This window comes from Crassostrea angulata, chromosome 10 (assembly GCF_025612915.1).
Source record: "Crassostrea angulata isolate pt1a10 chromosome 10, ASM2561291v2, whole genome shotgun sequence".
Lineage (NCBI taxonomy): Eukaryota > Metazoa > Mollusca > Bivalvia > Ostreida > Ostreidae > Magallana > Magallana angulata.
Genome location: NC_069120.1, coordinates 24,185,636 through 24,204,045, shown reverse-complemented (window position 1 = coordinate 24,204,045; position 18,410 = coordinate 24,185,636). Strand labels below are relative to the sequence as shown.

At 31.6% G+C, this 18,410-nt stretch overlaps 1 protein-coding gene across 8 annotated transcripts in view; it reads left to right on the top strand.

Moving 5' to 3' along the window:
- Positions 1-18,410, top strand: part of LOC128164860 (FYN-binding protein 1-like) — a 37,726-nt gene that overhangs the window by 11,405 nt on the left and 7,911 nt on the right. For 6 of the 8 annotated variants that reach the window (XM_052828910.1, XM_052828909.1, XM_052828908.1 and 3 more), the window contains exons 2-10: positions 2,240-3,470; positions 6,035-6,185; positions 6,547-6,722; positions 8,130-8,176; positions 9,016-9,071; positions 10,116-10,221; positions 11,042-11,128; positions 11,278-11,446; positions 14,013-14,065. In XM_052828910.1, coding sequence (XP_052684870.1) covers positions 2,240-3,470; positions 6,035-6,185; positions 6,547-6,722; positions 8,130-8,176; positions 9,016-9,071; positions 10,116-10,221; positions 11,042-11,128; positions 11,278-11,446; positions 14,013-14,065 — 2,076 coding nt within the window. Of the gene's footprint in view, positions 1-2,239; positions 3,471-6,034; positions 6,186-6,546; positions 6,723-8,129; positions 8,177-9,015; positions 9,072-10,115; positions 10,222-11,041; positions 11,129-11,277; positions 11,447-14,012; positions 14,066-15,931; positions 16,814-16,850; positions 17,615-18,410 lie in introns of those variants that run through there. The other 2 variants (XM_052828912.1, XM_052828913.1) reach the window with 2 other exon arrangements.

Here is an 18,410-nt window from a genome sequence, read left to right as displayed (position 1 = left end):
TCCTTGAGGTTCTTAATTAGTAATGATGGTAATATCATAGTTATATGTAGTAACATTGTACTCATGGACATTGATGCTGCTCTAGCTGATAATTGTGACATCAGTCAAATCCTGATTCAAGCAATGGCTTAAATAATGTTAAGAAAGTCAAAACCCAACTTGAAGATATTTTTATATGAATGATGTTAGATGATATATTTCTCTAAATTAACCTCTGTAGAATTCTGGGTATAACTGTGGCTTCATACTGGTCAGTTTATTCTCTCTCCACCAACACCTAAACATCAAGTTTATTAGATGACTTTTATAAGTCTCGATATAATGCTCTTATTATATACATCAGTAAATTTTATTAATTCTATGGAATGCATTTGAAATTTTTATAGACATAGAGACTACCCATAGTGATATTAAATGCTTTCAGACATGCATTCATATTTTCCTCCGCAAAAAATCAAATTTGGGATTTTTTTAAGGCTTATTTTTGGAAAAGAGCTGAACTTAAAATAAACCTTATCATCATGTGGATACCAGTAAATTCTACCCACCACTTGGCTTTATGTGTCCTTCCTCTCTGTCGCCTTGGTATTAGGATGCTTATTTTGGTTCGCACAAGTCACAGAGGTGACCTATTGTTATCCATGTCAGTTGAATTCCTGTAAGTAAACTATTCAATTATTAAAGTACAAAACAAATTTTGAGTGCAACACCTGTGTATATATGTGTTTAGGGAATATCAATTGTGTTATAATTTATAACACGTATTGCCTCATGTGGCTTTGATTGTTTTGTTAAACTGTAATAATTGCTTTGATCTTTGAAATCGTCCATTTTCCTTGGTATGTAGCAGATTATACTTGAGTTAGTGTGGCCTAATGGATCATCAGATCTGGTGATGGCCTAGCTTAGCTAGCTTGCTTTTGGCAGGATCATATTGTGAAATCATTTCTAATACAGATTGGTACTTTTATAGAGTCAATTAATGTTTTATACCTGGGTGACCATAAAGGTTCATGAACCTCTTGTTTCGTGAGAATTTAACTTATGTATAAAGGTCCTATATAGCTGTGAAATCATTTTTATCCAGAATTGAAGAATGTACATAGCATATATGTACTAGATCGTGGATTTGTATATACATTATTTACAGGAATTATTTAGTATTAATATGATATATCTGAAAATTGCATGGTTATATCCATGCCTGTATAAATAGATTTTCGGAGTGACAGAACTTCATGGTTCGTGATAGCTTTATAAGACAAAGAATTACATTTAAAGTGGTCATGAACAAACACTGTTCACCGCTTGTCACTGAAGGAGAAGTGGAGTGTCATTTTGAATTTGAGAACACCAAGTATATAGTCTTGTCTGCATATATATTTCTTCCTTGTTTGTAAACACTTATAATGTGTTCTCATGTTGTTAACATATATATTATAATACTGTTGTAACAATTCAGAACACACATCTAACACTTGTGTGTGTATTTATGAATATGTTATTATACTTTACCATGCTTCAGTACACTCATTATACATAATTTATGTACATACATCCAGCACAAGAATTAACATAATAATTACACATACATCTATATAATGCTTGACATGTGTATTGGAGGAAAAAGTCATGTTTATACACATCATTTTATTATTATGCTTCATGTATGTGTTGCAGTGGGGCATACTAATGTTTATTTCCTACAAATGCGTACACTTTTTCATATCACTAATTACATACTGCATTTATCAGTTTTCAAATACATGTAGATCTGCACAATACATGTATCAGCAGGATTGCAGTGTTATGTTCAGTGACCAATACAAGGGGGTACAAGATTTCAGGCAATTTTAAATATGATATGATTATAAATCAGATTGTTCAAAGTAACCCCCCCCCCCCCAAAAAAAAAAGAAAGATTCACAGGGCTGTCTGTCTGATATACTAGGAAAAAAAATATTTTTTGGCAGTACATGTACTATAAAGTGATGTATGTAGAACATTCAGTTGATTTATAGACATATTTTATATGTTAATTCTCACATTCTGTTTCAACTACTTCTCCGGAGGCATTATTGGTTACGAAAAAAGTAGAGTTGTCAGACTCATGAAAATTAAGCAACCCCAATTTATGTTTAAAATTCCATCTGGTGCACAGTCATATACATCATTTTTACATTGTATGTACATATGTATATATATATATTATAATTATGCTTGATTTTTTAATTATCAGGATGTAAATAAAGCAAGACCTGGGACTTTCTCAAAGCCAAGATCAGCCCTTCAGGAAGATAAAAACTTGGGAGGGAATGTAGGCAGATCACAACCAGGAAATACAATTAGTAGCTGTGATGTCACACCAACAACCCAACGTGCAAATGCAAGAGAGTCTTCATCAACGAGCTTTACCAGCAAGAGAAACAGTAAATTAAACATTCCTGCTGCATTTTTGGCAGACAAGCAAGAACCAGCCATGAATAGGCCGCCAGTAGTTCCGAAGAAAATTGTGTCAACTCCTGTGGAGGAGAACAAACCGGGGATGACTCCTAAGCCGGCATTAAAACCCAAAGTTCCTATGGATAAGGAATCAAGTGTAGCTACAATACTCAGGACCATCAATAATGCGCAGAGTAATCGGTCACATGAAAACGGTGATATTTCAAACACGGAAAGTGAAACAGTGAAAAAGCCTATAAATCCATTTCTAGCATTAGACAGAGAAAAGAAAGTGGAAAGTTCAACTAATAAACCTGTTACTCCTGTAAAACCATTGGGTAGGTCAGATTCGGATAAACCAGTTCCACCATGGAAAATGCCAAAACCTGCAGAATCAGACAAGCCTACACCACCTTGGAAGGTCCCTAAACCAGACACAGACTCAGAAAAACCGGTGCCTCATGCATGGAAAGCCAGAGCTTCTCAAGAACAGAGCTCTGAAAACAAGAGTGAAAATGTTCCACCATGGAAAGCAAAAAAATTCCCAGTGGACACCAACAATGTGTCGGAAGAAAAACCTGTGCCATTGTGGAAGCAGAAAAACCTCCAAAACAAGCCGGAGACATTAAATAAACCAGAGGCAAATAAATCTGATTCTCCCCCCACTCCATCTTGGAAAGCAAACACAGAGCCTTTAGCAAAAGATGGCAACAAGCAACCACCAAGTAAATTAAAAAGTCCATTCCTAGCGGACAAATCGGAGCTTAATGCGGTTATAGGTAGATTGAACAGAACAAGTAGTGCATCATCAGATGAACCACCCCCTGTGCTTCGGAATTTAAAACAGAAAAAGTCAATCAAGCGGAAATCTTTAACTAGAACTTTTGATCAGAAGAAGTTTTACGCAGTAGACATACAGACTGTGGAGACGGATAACAATCCGCCTCCGAAACCTGCCAAGATGTTCGGTGCTGTAAACATTGACATCATTGTGGAGAGGTACAAGGCTCGACTTGCTCCTTCATCAGGTATGACCAAAAACAAAAACATAACATAGATAAAATACACATACCCCGGTATATTACTAAAGACAAAATTTTTTTACAGTTAGCCAAAATTCTTGTCAATGATAAAAAAAATCAATTCCTTTTATTCATTAGTTAAATTGAAACACCCCCTTCTTTAATCTCATCCCACCTTTCACATGAACCTAGCAACTATTTTGCTTTTGGTTATGTGTTGTGTACAATTACATGCATTCCCACAGGCAGTGAGTCTCGCATATATTTCTACGCTATGATGCTGTCAATGAGTGCATGCGAGATGTCAGACTTTTTATCAGTATTATACACAGTGACACACACATTGCCTGTGATTGACATTAAGCAGTGAACCTCTGATGGTGCTTTTTTAATCAGCAGGCTTAGAATTTTTAAACCTAGTCAATTGATGATCTATTGAAATCAACCAAAAACATGCTATATCATCATAATAAAATGAAATGATGTCAAAAATTCAATGTTTAGTTATCACTTGTAAGACACAAAATAGATAATTTCTTCAGAGTACAATGTTTAGAATACAATATAAGATATACACATCATTTTATCCAGTCTATATTTAGATAGGTATATAAATTTTACTGCTTTAGGATGTTATCTGAAAATTTATACTCTTGAAATAACAATATCTCTTTTTTAAAGCCTCTTTTTTTTTAAATTTAATAATTATATTTAACAACAATGATGGATAGTACGTACTTCCTGACACGAACACTATTTCTAACCCCCCACCCCCCCCCCCCCCCCCCTTTTTCCTATGAAATACATTGTATCATAATCAGGAGCTTGCTACATGAATATGCTGTGGGCTGAAATGAGTATCATAACTCATCAAAGATTTCAAGCTAGATGTACTTGAATTAATTAGCAAAGATGAAATGTTAAAATTACTTCCTGGTACGATACTTTGTAACAGCTACTGGTGCTTTTACTGGTGCATTTAATATTGTAACAGTTACTTTTAGCAACAGCTATGTTTACTGGTACAGTTACTATAGTAATAGCTACTTTTACTGGAACATGTACAGTTACTATAGTAACAGTTACTTTTACTGGTACATTTACTATATAGTAGTAACAGCTATGTTTACTAGTACATCTTCTATATATAACAATTACTTTCCCTAACGACGAGGTAATTATCATTAGCTGATCAACTGAGGATCTGAATTTAAATGATCGATCCTCAATTCTCATCATATTGTTCAACTTGATTTATTGATTTGTGGGATTGTTTTAATTTTGTTTTCCACATGCAAAATTTCATTTTCAAATAAGCATTTGTATCGATAAAAAGTAAAAGAATATAGAAAAAAAAATCATTATATCTGCTAATTTTGATCTCTTAGGCTCTTGTTTGTCACAATTAAAACAACGTTTAAAGTATGAATAAGAGTTAATTTAAAATATAGACAAAAAGATTAAAGCTTCTATAAACAAGTTTTAAAATAGTATTATATGGCTTTATTTATATCTTACAAGTCAACAGATTATAGGCATGCATTTAGGCATGACTGTTTACTTTATGGAATGCCATATAGGCTTTTATGTTAAATTTTGTTTGTGAAAAAAAGAAAAAGATGTCCGAGGCAATAGCCAATGTTTTGACAGCATGGCGCAGGGGTTTTATATTTGCTGATTGGGGGTTTCTCTGAGGTAACCCTTTATGGGATGTTGTTGGATCCTCTCAGCTATACACTTCAAAATACAGGAGCGTTTAGGGTCTAATATTGAACAAGATTGTTCATCGCACTCAATGTCTGACTCTGATGATAATCAGAATTCTCCGTGTAATTGGGATATCACTAATTTATCCCATTTTATAGATGTGCATGAACAGCAAATAAGCTCAGAGGATGCGTTTAGTTAAAACAGCCATAACCATGTGAGTTGTGTGGTCCAGAAGCATGTCAAAAAAATTGGGTAACAACATATCGTAAAGTCATATATTTTGTGATACATAAGCAATTTGCTAATAAGTGATTTTTTTCCTAACACATCACTAAAATATGATTCTCTATAATTTAAAGATAAACTTAAACAATAATATATCTTGCTTAATTAATTGTCACATTGGCCATGCAACTTAATATTCGGGCCCTTATAATAATTAATTCTTAAGTATATCATTTCCTCACATAATTGCAAACTTTCTTATGAGTCATTACAACAAATGTCTTATGTGATTTATTTAGGTTTTAGACTATCAATAAATATCTTGGTTTTTATTTTGAAATAGTAAATCTATTTTTTTTATGTTTAAAAGCAATCATTTGTACATTAAAGATACCTGTACTCCTTGTTAAATCAGACTATATTGTCAGTGATTTGATTTTTGTAGGTTAACAATCAATATTCTAAATGTTTAAGAATTTTAACATCACAATTACTCCCCGAAATGAAAACAAAACAGAATATGATATCTACAAAGCCTGTGTTACATGGTTTTAAGGTTGTTAGTTGGATTTTATATGCCGGTAATAAATTTTACTTCAGCAGTCAGGTATACATGTATGTTTGGATTTTTTCAGGAGTGAAAACAGAGCCCTCTCCTGAGGCTGAGGTGGAGGAAGAGCTTGAGGTGGATGAACTTTACGAGGAGCTTCCGGAGGAGCCAGTGGCAGTGAGGAGAAGGTCCGAGGGACAGAATAATTCTAGAGCCTCAAAGGCAGTTTCTCTTATGTACGTCACAGTAGTTTCTTTATTTTCCATAATTTTTTTATTTTAATTTCCATGTTAAAACTTAAAGTAACCAAACTTAAAACTGAAATATTTTCACTTATACATGCATATAAACTTTCATCAATGTTAATCAAGCTAGAAATATGAAAATGTGATATGAAATTCAATGTGTATGCTCATGATTTAAAGATGACATATATACTTAATAATTGACTTGATATGTGTACAATATGAAATTAAGGAAATAATTGCATCTATCATACTGTCAATTAATGTTCTGTATGTATACATGATTAAAATATTTGTTTTGAAGTTTGAATCAGTGGTTTGATGATGTCATTGAATGATTATTCCCTTATAGACCAGAAATGGCGTCTGATGAAGAAGAGGAGGAGTATGATGATACGGCCATTGTTGTAGCCACCCCTCAAGCTAGTCTTCCTCCACCCCCTCCAAAAGACCTCCCCCCACTCCCTGGAATCCCTTCAAGGGCCAGGCCACCACCCCCACTGATACCCACACCATCAGATGCAAACGGTAATGTTCTTAATTGATTACATGTATTTTAATTATGAACTATTGGACATGTGTACAAGCAGGGTAATTTTTGTCCCATTTAACTTCTCTTTGACACAATTGGGTTTAAACAGAAATATCATAATTTTTCAAACCAGCCCCATTTTGAATTTGCTTATTAATTGATGAATGTGAATGGAGCAAAAATGACAACATGAGCAAAACTAACCATGTATGTTTGATTCGACCATGTATGGCATAGACTTAAATTAGCAAATTCCTACCACATGTGTATTTTCATATGGCCTCTTAACACTATAGATGAATTTGTTTTTGGAAATTCATCTTTATAGTATCTTAAGATTTATGGACAAAAAATAGAAAATGCTGTTTATTGTTACCAGTTAGGAACTTTAGTCCTGTTTGTGCAATCCAAAATGCCAAAAAAGGCTTATGAGGGCTGGATGGTTGTTGCCATAGTTATAAATCTTAAGAATATATATATATATATATATCTATATATATATATATATATATATATATATATATATATATATATATATATATATATATATATATATATATATATATATATATATATATATATCTATATATATATATATATCTATATCTATCTATATATATATATATCTATATATATATATATCTATATCTATCTATATATATATATCTATATATATATATATATCTATATCTATCTATATATATATATATATATATATATATATATCTATATCTATCTATCTATATATATATATATATATATCTATATATATATATATATATATATATATATATATATATATATATATATATATATATATATATATATATATATATATATATATATATATATATATATATATATATATATATTATAGTCATAATAAACAAGTCACAAATATTATGATGTCATATTTTGTTGTTTTCATAATAAACTGCAATGCTTAAAATTTCAGTTTGACTACCATAAAAATTGACTATGATCTTTATTAGGGCCCCGCTCTGCGGGCACCCTGTAGTGATCAGTCTGTCCGTCTGTCCATCCATCCTTCCGTATATGTGGACAGTATATATATGCTGTGAAAAAGAATTTTGCAAGATCTAATATGACCTTGACACTTGACCTACAAACATCATTCAACATCACTGCACAGCCTTTGATCGTAGGCACTCTGAGTGAAGTTTGAGCCAGATTCGACCACAGGGAGAAAAGATATGCTCTGGACAAGGATTTTTCATTTAATTCTGCTATGAGCCAGATTGGGCCAAGGGGAGAGAAGATATGCTCCGGACAAGGGATCTCGGACGGACAGACAACACTACATATATTACAGGGCTCATTCCTGAATTGCAGAATCTGAATGCGTTTGCACACTTTATTTATTTTTTTAACTCTGTTTTCAGATGACCTTGATCAGGAGGAGTATGCAGATGCTGAGGCCGGGGGAATAGTAAGCAATAGAACCAGTTTATTTTTTTTAACCAAAAAAATCATTTAAAGTCTTCAAACTTAGTTTTAAATTCAGTTAGATTTGGTTAGAATTTTTTTTTTCATTGCAGTAGAAAAATCAAATATACCAGATTTTGTATGCATGGTCATCCAAGATGGCTATAGAAAAGAACTTTAAATCAATGATATGAAGGAAGATGGACATTGCGGCTTAGAACATTGTGTTCAGTAAATGAAATGTTAATTGACTTGTACAACATGTAAAATATGTCAGCTGGTACATACTCCCTCAATTACAGTACATTTGCACAGGGAAACTGCTTGTAACTTTAAAATATTGGCCTGTTGATTTAATATTATAATAATATGACATTCAATAGCTTTATAATTATATATCTGTATTGTCTGAGAGTCACTTTTAGACATTATAGACATTATGAGAATCATTTCAAATAGATATTAAGAGACCACTTTTTGCTGGCAAAAATTTAAGTGGTTTATTTCATAAGGGAATTTTCAAAAAAAATATTTTGGTATGAAGAAAGGTATTAAAAAGTGATTTCACCCTTACACCTTATTTTTGTATTATTAAGGTTCATTTGTTACATGACATTTCTTTTGGCAATTTTATTTTATTGGGTGGGGGGGGGGTGGTCTGTAGATCAAGTTTAACAACATAATGGTTCATGTTCAAATATGAATATCGTGTGTTAAAATTGAGATGACAAACACATGATTTATAGTCTATATGATATGACACATGGACATGCGTGTAAAAACATACAAACAATTTCGTGTCATGTAATCAAAGGTTTGATTAAAAAGAATTCTATTTAACAGGAAGAAGAGGGTTTAGAACAGGATGATGTGTACGAACCACTAGATGAAATTCAAGAGTAAGTCAATCGTTCCTGTGGCCAAGCTAATTATAGCTTTCTCAATTGTGTTTATAAAGAGAGGGATTTCCTCCTCTAGAACCTTTAAAACCTATCAAATGAATTTTCAGGAAATGAGACTTACACATGTACATGCATATGTACAATCCCAACAGTTAGTGTTTATTTGTAGATGGTACGATATGTTCTCTGTAACGGCATGTAGGTTGACAAAATATATATACAGTGTAGCTAGGTCATGATTTGGCCTCATTTCAATAGAATTTATAGTCCAGAGATGTCTTTCATATTTATAAATTTTGATACATGTTGATTATAAATCAAGTGACATACAATGTACTAATATCTTGCTTAAAAGTAAACAAATATTCTATTTTGATATAGGCAAAGTTTGATGTGAAGCACTGTATTGCTTTATTTACTGGAAAAACTGTGGAATTATTCCATGCATACATTATAAGATATCCTTTAAATGAAAGTTGAATGTTGAGTGATGTCACAATGAATTTCTTTCTTAGTTATACATCCATAGACATTGTTTTAATGTTTCATATACCAGCTAGTATAACCCATATCATATACCTACATGTATTAAAAACTACAGAAAAAAGATGATTTTTCTAAAGAATATTTTACACACATTTACAAAGGTATACATGTACAATAAACTGAAAGCAGGAGGTGCAAAACCCATATTTAAGCTTTTAACTGAATTGTGATAAAAGAACAAAACAAATATGAGGCATTATATTATCCCACTCATTCTAAGCAGTTGATTCTCAGCTCCTTTATTAATAGCTAGTATCAAAAATGAGACTGTGTCTGCACCACGTGGTGTCACGGGATCTTTAACAATCAACAGAAAACTCATTTTATATGGTGTTTTCATGCCTAAATTTAAGTACAACTACAGTATGATAGCAAAGAGCTCTCTTAGATTTGTCTAGTCACTTCTTCTGTAAATGTATGTATTATATGAAGTACACTGCAGGATTTTTTGATGTGTGTGATGGTTTATTGTGATAATTAAGTGGTTTATCTTAGGGAGTTGAATAAAAAGGAGGAAGAAGAAAGAAAAAAACAACAAGATGAAAAGAAGGCTGAGAAAGAAAGGAAAGAGAGGGAAGAAAGGGAAAAGAAAGAGGAGCAGGTACAATGCTCTTCATAGACAAATGAACTAGTTGTTACCCTGGTAATAAACAAGTACATGTAATACTCTAGTTATCTCCCCTAAAATTATTCTTAAAAATTGTATATAGTGATGCATATTAAAAAAGCAATGACCTTGCAGGTACATATATGAAAAATCCTAATATCAATAAGACAATTCATTCAACTGTTTTTTGATGCCAAACCACACCCAAAAGTATTAATTATCAATTGCATTAAAATGTGATGTTACAAATGTAAGTGGTCTTTTTAAATGAGATATTCTCTTAGTTATAATTATCAAGAATCAACTTTTATTCACCTCTAAGAAACAATCTTTATCTCTAGACAAAAAGATTTGGCCATAGTAGAGGAGAAATAATAATCTCTTGTCATTAAATTATTGGAGTCACTTCCACACTTTCTAGATCAAAGTTTATAAGGGTTTTTTAGGAGGGGTGTTGAGAATTTAGAAATCTTTACCTGTAGTTTCATGATGAAGAGGGTGCATTCTCGATTTATCTGATTCAGGAATTATTATTAAAGTTAGATATACTGTATATCCAGTAATTTCTTGATGATATAATTTTCGCTTTTTCCGTGATCATTTTTACATATCACAAGATATCCTATACACAGAAATTATATCCAGTATTGTTTGCTTAAAAAACATTTTAAATGACAAAAAAGACTGGTGCAAATAAAAAATGTTTCACATTTTCCAATTTTTGCAAATTTTGTGACACACACACAAAAAAAATGGATATTATATATATACAGTATTCAGATGTTTATCAATCTTAGCTTTTTTATTTTTATAGAAAAGGTTGAAAGCTGAAAAGAAACGACAAGAAGAGGAAAAGAAACGACAAGAGAAGGAGATGAAAGCTTTAAAGAAAAAGTTCAATGTAGGACTGATAATACCAAGATAACCCCTCATCAGCTTTTTTTGTTGTATCTATTAACTGATGTCATGTCCCCCTCCCCCTGATTATATTATGCATTGTATTAATTGTCTGTATAAACACTATAACATCCATGGATGTCCTTTTTTCAGATTCAACCCTCCGACCTTGACTCACCTCAAGGTGAAGGTGATATCAAGGAAGACGACAAGGGAGGTAAAAACAGTCTAGAAGTCAAAAAGGGCACAAGAGTTCAGTTAATCCGTTTAACTGATAATCCAAAGGGGAAATGGCTGGTGAAATTAGCAGTTACTGGATTGGGTAAGCTCCTGGATATACATGTACATTGTTTATATTACATGTAACACTCTTTTTACATAGATGCAATGTGTTTGAATATACATGCCTGCATTAAAATACTAGCTCTTTTCAACTTGATACTTTCTCAAGCTTCGGAGGTACCAATGTAAGTAATTGAATATTGTACATATATTAACCCGAAGTGTTTTCCGTTTTCTGTATTTGGTATATTGTCAAAAATGTCAAATTGTTTTGGTTTGATTTCGAATTTTCAAATTTTCTTTTCTTAAAATCCATTTCAGTTCAATTTTTTTCAGTTCAACAGTAATTTTTTTTTATTCGAATAGAAAACTGATCAAAGTTCTAATCAGCATTTACATTGTAAACACAAAACCCTCTTGATTAATGCTGATTTAATTAGCATGTTTTCTTTGAGTTATTTTTAGTCACCATGCAAATATACAGCATATGCCCTGAAGATAATAATTAATCTTATAATATACTGTGAACCACCTTTTCTTCAAAATGAATTTATTTTTGGATTCACTGTAGAGTGGATAATGGCAACTAATTTTCCTTTAAAAAAGAAAAAATAAGAACAGTATCTTATTTTACATTGATGCCAATTAAACAACATATGGCTCATGTATAACTCAAGAACCTAAAAACAATTAAAACCCTTGAAAAAATATATCTGTAATATGAACTATATGGCGAATAGTAAATCCATAGTATATACTAGTATGATAAAAAAAAAACATGTCCAGTTGATTGCAACATCGATCATCATAGATAATTGGGGAAAAAAATATCGGAGACATTAAAAGCGGGATTGTATGGAACGCCAAATTAACATATAATCAAATATTTGTACCTATCTTCAAATAATTGTACCCATCTTCAATTCAATTGTACCTATCTTCAATTCAATTGTACCTATCTTCAAATTGAATTAGAGATAGGTACAATTCAATTATACCTATCTTTAATTCATTTGAAGATAGGTACAATTGATTTGAAGATAGGTACAAATGCAATGAATTGAAGATAGGTACAATTGAATTAAAGATAGGTACAATTGAATTGAACCTATCTTCAATTACTAAAATATTGGCAATAATGAATACTCCCTGTATAGTACTGCATCAGATGAAGGCGCATCCATTTTGCTGTTGTTGTTTTGTATTCATACGCGACGCTTCATTTACATTATTTACATTTTTGATCAATGACACTTCAAAGTTTTTGATTTGAAAATGTTTTATTAAATGATAAGAAATGAAGATAATAATTTTTCTGTTGATCGACGTATCAAAGAAAAAATTGACCGAAAAACTTTTTCATCAATGCGATACGTCGATCAATAGAAAAATTATTATCTTCATTTCTTAAATGAATTGTTTTATGTAGAACGTTTAGACCAAAATACAGTCAGAATGCATGATTTTAATATTTCTTATCTTTATTTTCAAAAATTTCTATAGGCACTTGATACCCCATCTAATAGAGGGGTTGTTGGTGCTTCCCTCGTTTCCCTCCATGTTGAAATGTCTTCAAGGGAGCGTTCATTATTTTCAACAATACACAAAACGAATTGAACCTAGGTATAATTGAATTGTACCTATCTTCAAATCCTTTGTAGATATGTCTGAATTGAACCTATCTTCAAATCAATTGTACCTATCTTTAAATGAATTTTACCTATCTTCAAATGAATTAGAGATAGGTATAATTCAATTGAACCTATCTTTAATTGAATTGAACCTATCTTTAATTGAATTGTAGATAGGTATAATTCATTTGTACCTAGGTATAATTCATTTGTACCTAGGTATAATTATTTAGAGATAGGTATAATTATTTACACCTATCTTCAATTCAATTGTACCTATCTGTAATTCAATTGTACCTATCTTCAAATGATTTGAAGATAGGTACAATTAATTGAAGATAGGTACAATTAATTGAAGATAGGTACAATTATTTGAAGATAGGTACAAATATTTGAATAAATGTTAATTTGGCGTTCCATAGGATTGCAGCAAGAAAAGTTTGCAGCTCCCGCACATGAATAAAATTTGGTTTATGGTACAGACGTCCTTTTGATATATTTTTTCAAAAACCCAGTTACATGCACATACAAATGTTATTATTTTTTGTTCCAGTATTTTAGCATAATACTGTGTAAAATATTTTCAAATATATACTTAACAAAATTTTATTGTCTATATAGAACTTCTGTAAATGTGATTCTGGTATCTTTGTGGTGGTTTGAGTAGATTGGGGTTGTAATTTGAGATATTCGATTCTTAATTAACGTTTTGGAATATATAATCCTTTTGTTCTGTTATAATTATTTTTTTTAAAGACAGCAATATAATTGCAGGTGCATTAATCCTTGATTTAGGTATCCAGAGAACAGAGTTTTAATAGCAGCATTTTTCTTGCATTAAACACAACAATATATACATAAAATTTATACCAGTACATTACATGTAACAGATAATTTTTACATGTATCCCTATGGCCATGGTGAATTGTTTCATAAATATAACTTATATATTCTGTTTCTTTAATTCTTACACAGTTGGATATGTAGAGTCCAGCAATGTAGAAGTGGACAATAATCTCATTAAATCGGTAAGTTGCTTCATGCATGACTCTAGAAAAATTCCGAACAGATAGCAAAAAAAAAAATCATAAAACTCAAAGACAATGAAGTAATTTTCAATTCGATCAGAACTTTGTTCTTCTTTTTGAATAATTTTACCATCCAAATTTATGAAATGTAAATTTCAGCTCATATATATTGCTTTGATCAGAAAAGTAAATGTGTTGTTGGGGTAATGCATGCTTTAGATGTGTATGTATTAATGAATAAACTGATAAATTTAAGGTAAGGGAACCTAGATCATAGAAAAAGTAAATATTCAGGATTTAGTGCATGGGTGCAGAATTAATTTGCAAATCAAGTGACCGGGAAAATATTCATTAAGTGTTCATGTAGGAAACAAATTTACATTTGTTGTAATATAACATTTTGGTATGTTAGATATGGCATGCCAAATTCACAAAAATAAACTAAACATAGTTTCACTGTTTATCGATTGTACTAAACTTAATTTTAAGTTTATACATGTGTGAAACTATAGTTGATGACGTTAATGTATATTTCTTGTCTGTAATTAAAGCATATAGGTAAAAATACGCTATCATTTATGTTTCAGGAGTGTTTTAGTTTATTATTATAAATATATAGTTTCAAGATTTCTGAACCTATGATGAACAACTCTCAATTATAGTTCACAAATGCATACTTGCCAACCTCCAACAAGTGAAAATCTGGTCATGACCAGATTTGGAAAGTAAAAAATCTGGTCATAGCGTGTAACGACATTCACGACATATTTATCATGCATTTCATAGGTTTATACAATAGAACAATGTGTTAAAACTTATGTGTAATACTTTAATGGAAAGAAGCATTTTAACTAACAGTTGCTGATTTTGAACTTTGTAAAGTGATCTGACAAAGAAAATGGTAGGTTGTGTTCAGCTAAAAAAATGCAAAAAGAGTTTCTGCTTCATTAACCTTGCTTTTGAACTCTGTAAATGATGGCATGAAAGTTGTAAGTGACTTAGAAGACTTTTGTGTATTAAAAGGCATTTTATACATGACTTAGCGTATTTGAATGTTTAGTCAGATCAATTTGGGCACAAAATCCAATATTCAAATGGGTGTTACATAGAACACAAAAAGCCTCGTTTTGTACTCGATTACTTAGTTTTACCTATGGAAATTCATTTTCCCAGATATGTTGAAAGGTACAAAAATATCGGGGGTTTTTTTTTTTGTTGGTTTTGATTCCGCTGGCCCCGATGTAGACCTTTTCTTATTGGAAGCCATCACACTTAATGATTTAAACCTTTCGTTAGTCAAAACAACTCACAATAATAATTAACACTAAATGTGTCTGTTATAGCCATCGGCATTGTTTACGTAAATCCAAGCTCAGCTTGGGTTCATAACTGGAAGTCAAACGCGCAACGTAATTTACGAACCAAATCCGGAAATCGGGGGATTTTCGGGTTGTTCGACAAAAATCGGGTGAAAAGCGTGACCCGCCGGGTCATAAAAAATAATCGGGTGAAGGGTCAAAAAATCGGGTGTGACCCGACGAAATCGGGTTAGTTGGCAAGTATGCAAATGTAAATTATAGTTTACAGATGTGAATCTCTTTTCATCACCAAAATCTATTGTTGAAGTTTATTTACAGACAGAAAAACTTAGATAATTCGTAAACTATAGTTTACAACTGTTATATATGGTTTTGCAGTTGAAAACTATAGTTACCAAATCATAATAACTATATTTTGTGGTTCATAAACTATAGGTAACAGTTGATAAACCTAGTTTATCAACTATGAAACTATGTTTAGCTCATTTTTGTGAATTTGGCGATGCCTTAGTTAGATGTATGTTCCTGATTTGATATTTAATTTCAGGAAAGTCTTGGGCCCCAAATAAAATTTGTAAAAAATAAATTATATGTTAGAGTGAGTATATGTATTATATAAGAAATAAGTTAATTTAAATTCAACCATAGTATTCATATAGATAAATTTACAGGTGTATGAAAAAGTATTGCTTTGATGTAGAAAATCATTTACAGTCATGTCGATTAATTACACTATAGAAGTACCATAAATTACCAGTATAATAGACTTAGGTTTATAGATGTTTATCACTTTCCTTAATTGCTCATATATCTTTGTATATTGACCATTTTAACTTACAGCTAAAGTAATAGCTGGTACTTACAAATGTAATTAACACAGCTATATTATAGATTTATATTTACTGGTACATTTTTAATGTTTTTACTTTTCAATACACATATCACATGACATTAGAGCACCTGAATTAAACACACATTAGGTTCCAATCAGTACATGTTCATGTAATGGCCTGATCGTTCTGTACCAAGAGAATAAGAAAATTAAATCACGCTCAGTTGTTTATATAATTGTGATGGTCAGACCAGTTGGAATACCGGCGCCAGATAGCTCAGTTGTTAGAGCACCTGACTAGATATACAGGGGGGCCTGGGTTCGAATCCTGGTCTGATCGGTCATTGTTGCCCCCACCCTGTTACAGTATTAAACCTAAATAATTCTGTATATAAGACGTGCATCTCTTTTATTCGACAATTGTTATAATTGGCTGAGACAATCAGTTTCTTAAATTTATATACATTATGTTTTGATTTAACCTACATGATTTGTTGATGAATAGATTTATGACTAGTATTTACCTCCATAATGGAGAATTTGTCATGAATTTTTTCCTCTCTAAATAAGATTTTTTTTTTCTGAGTTAATACGTGTCTCCCTCTTTTACCTGCATGTTATCCTTGACTTGTAGAAGGTAAGAGATTATCACTGCTTAGAGGTGTCGTGTTTTCTTTATGACTTCCATCTTGCATGGGAATACGTGTATATTGTCATAGCTTTCTGCTTATGTAGTGCTGGGTGGTAGTTGCCCGGACATCCTTAGATCCTGTGTGCATGTTGGGGCTATATGATTTAGAATATGTATCTTGTATGATATATAATCAGACTTTTAATCACTGACATTAAAATCAGGCTCTGATTACACGTACCATGAACTGAGAAGAGACTAAAGTCAAAATTTCGATAACTTCCTGTTTCAAATACCTTCCATATTTAATTTGGTTTGTATTAATTTAAAACAATGAGTTAATTGACCTTTTATTACTGTGGTTTCATCAATATTCGTTGAATACCAATTTTCGTGGATTTCGTTGTTAAGTTGATCCATGAAATTAAATGTTCATTGAAGGGCAATTTCTATTAAGATTTTGTATTGATAGGGTCATTGGCCTCGAATTTACGTATCCTTGAAACTGTGATATTCACTTTATCCACGAAAATTGATACCCTTGAATATAAATGAAACCACAGTATTTACTTTTCATATTGAGAATAAATTTAATTTTTAGTTTTGTCTTTTGTCTATTCTCAGTTCATGGTCGTATAACCATTTATTTCAAAGGCGGTGGCACTGATTACAGGGAATTTTTTTGCCCTCTTTTTTTTCTCTCTTTATTCTCCCATAAATTATTGTCAGTGATTTCAAAACAGCTAGGATTTATTTCAATTGTAAGTTACATCTCTTTAACACAACTGTGAATTTGGATTATTGGATTCAAGTTGGGAGTATTGGGGGGGGGGGGGGGGTCATTTACAAGTGTGATAAAAGAAAGAGTGGCAAAAAGTAACTCTGCATGTAACACAGCAGTATTTTCAATTGAAACATTGCCGTATCATAATGTTGGATTTACCAGAGTAAAATGATACTGTAAATTTGATGTCTTATGCGAGTAATTCCGCAATTCTGCTGTTTTGTATCTTAATTAGAATATAACCCACTTTTTCATCCAATTGGCAGTGGCTAAATATTCTATCAAGTGATGTCTTTAATCGTTAATCTCTATGTTCACAGCGACCTCACCTTTCGATTGATAGCTTATAGAGAGCCATAGACAAAAGATAGTTAATATTTGATTGGCGCAGAACTTTTGATCAGCCAATGGAAAAGTGGGTTATGTTCTAAGTAAGTTATATCCTATTAAGTAAAATTTATGCGATTATGAAGGGGCTTGGTCGCTTCGCTCCCTCCGCCCCCTTCTTAATCACGTAAATTTTACTTAATGTGATCTAAATATTACGTATTAGGATTTATTTCAATCAGACTGCAGTGTCTTCCATCTAAATAGATGTAGTAACTATTATTAATGACAATTATCTTAACTTTCATACTCCTTGCTAATATCTTTTCTTCATGTTATGTAGCTGTTATTCAGTGAATTGTATAGCGAATTGTCATATAAATATTTATACTACATACTTAAATTTATACTGCTCCGCCGTCAAAAAAATCTATTTGCAGTCAAACTCATTT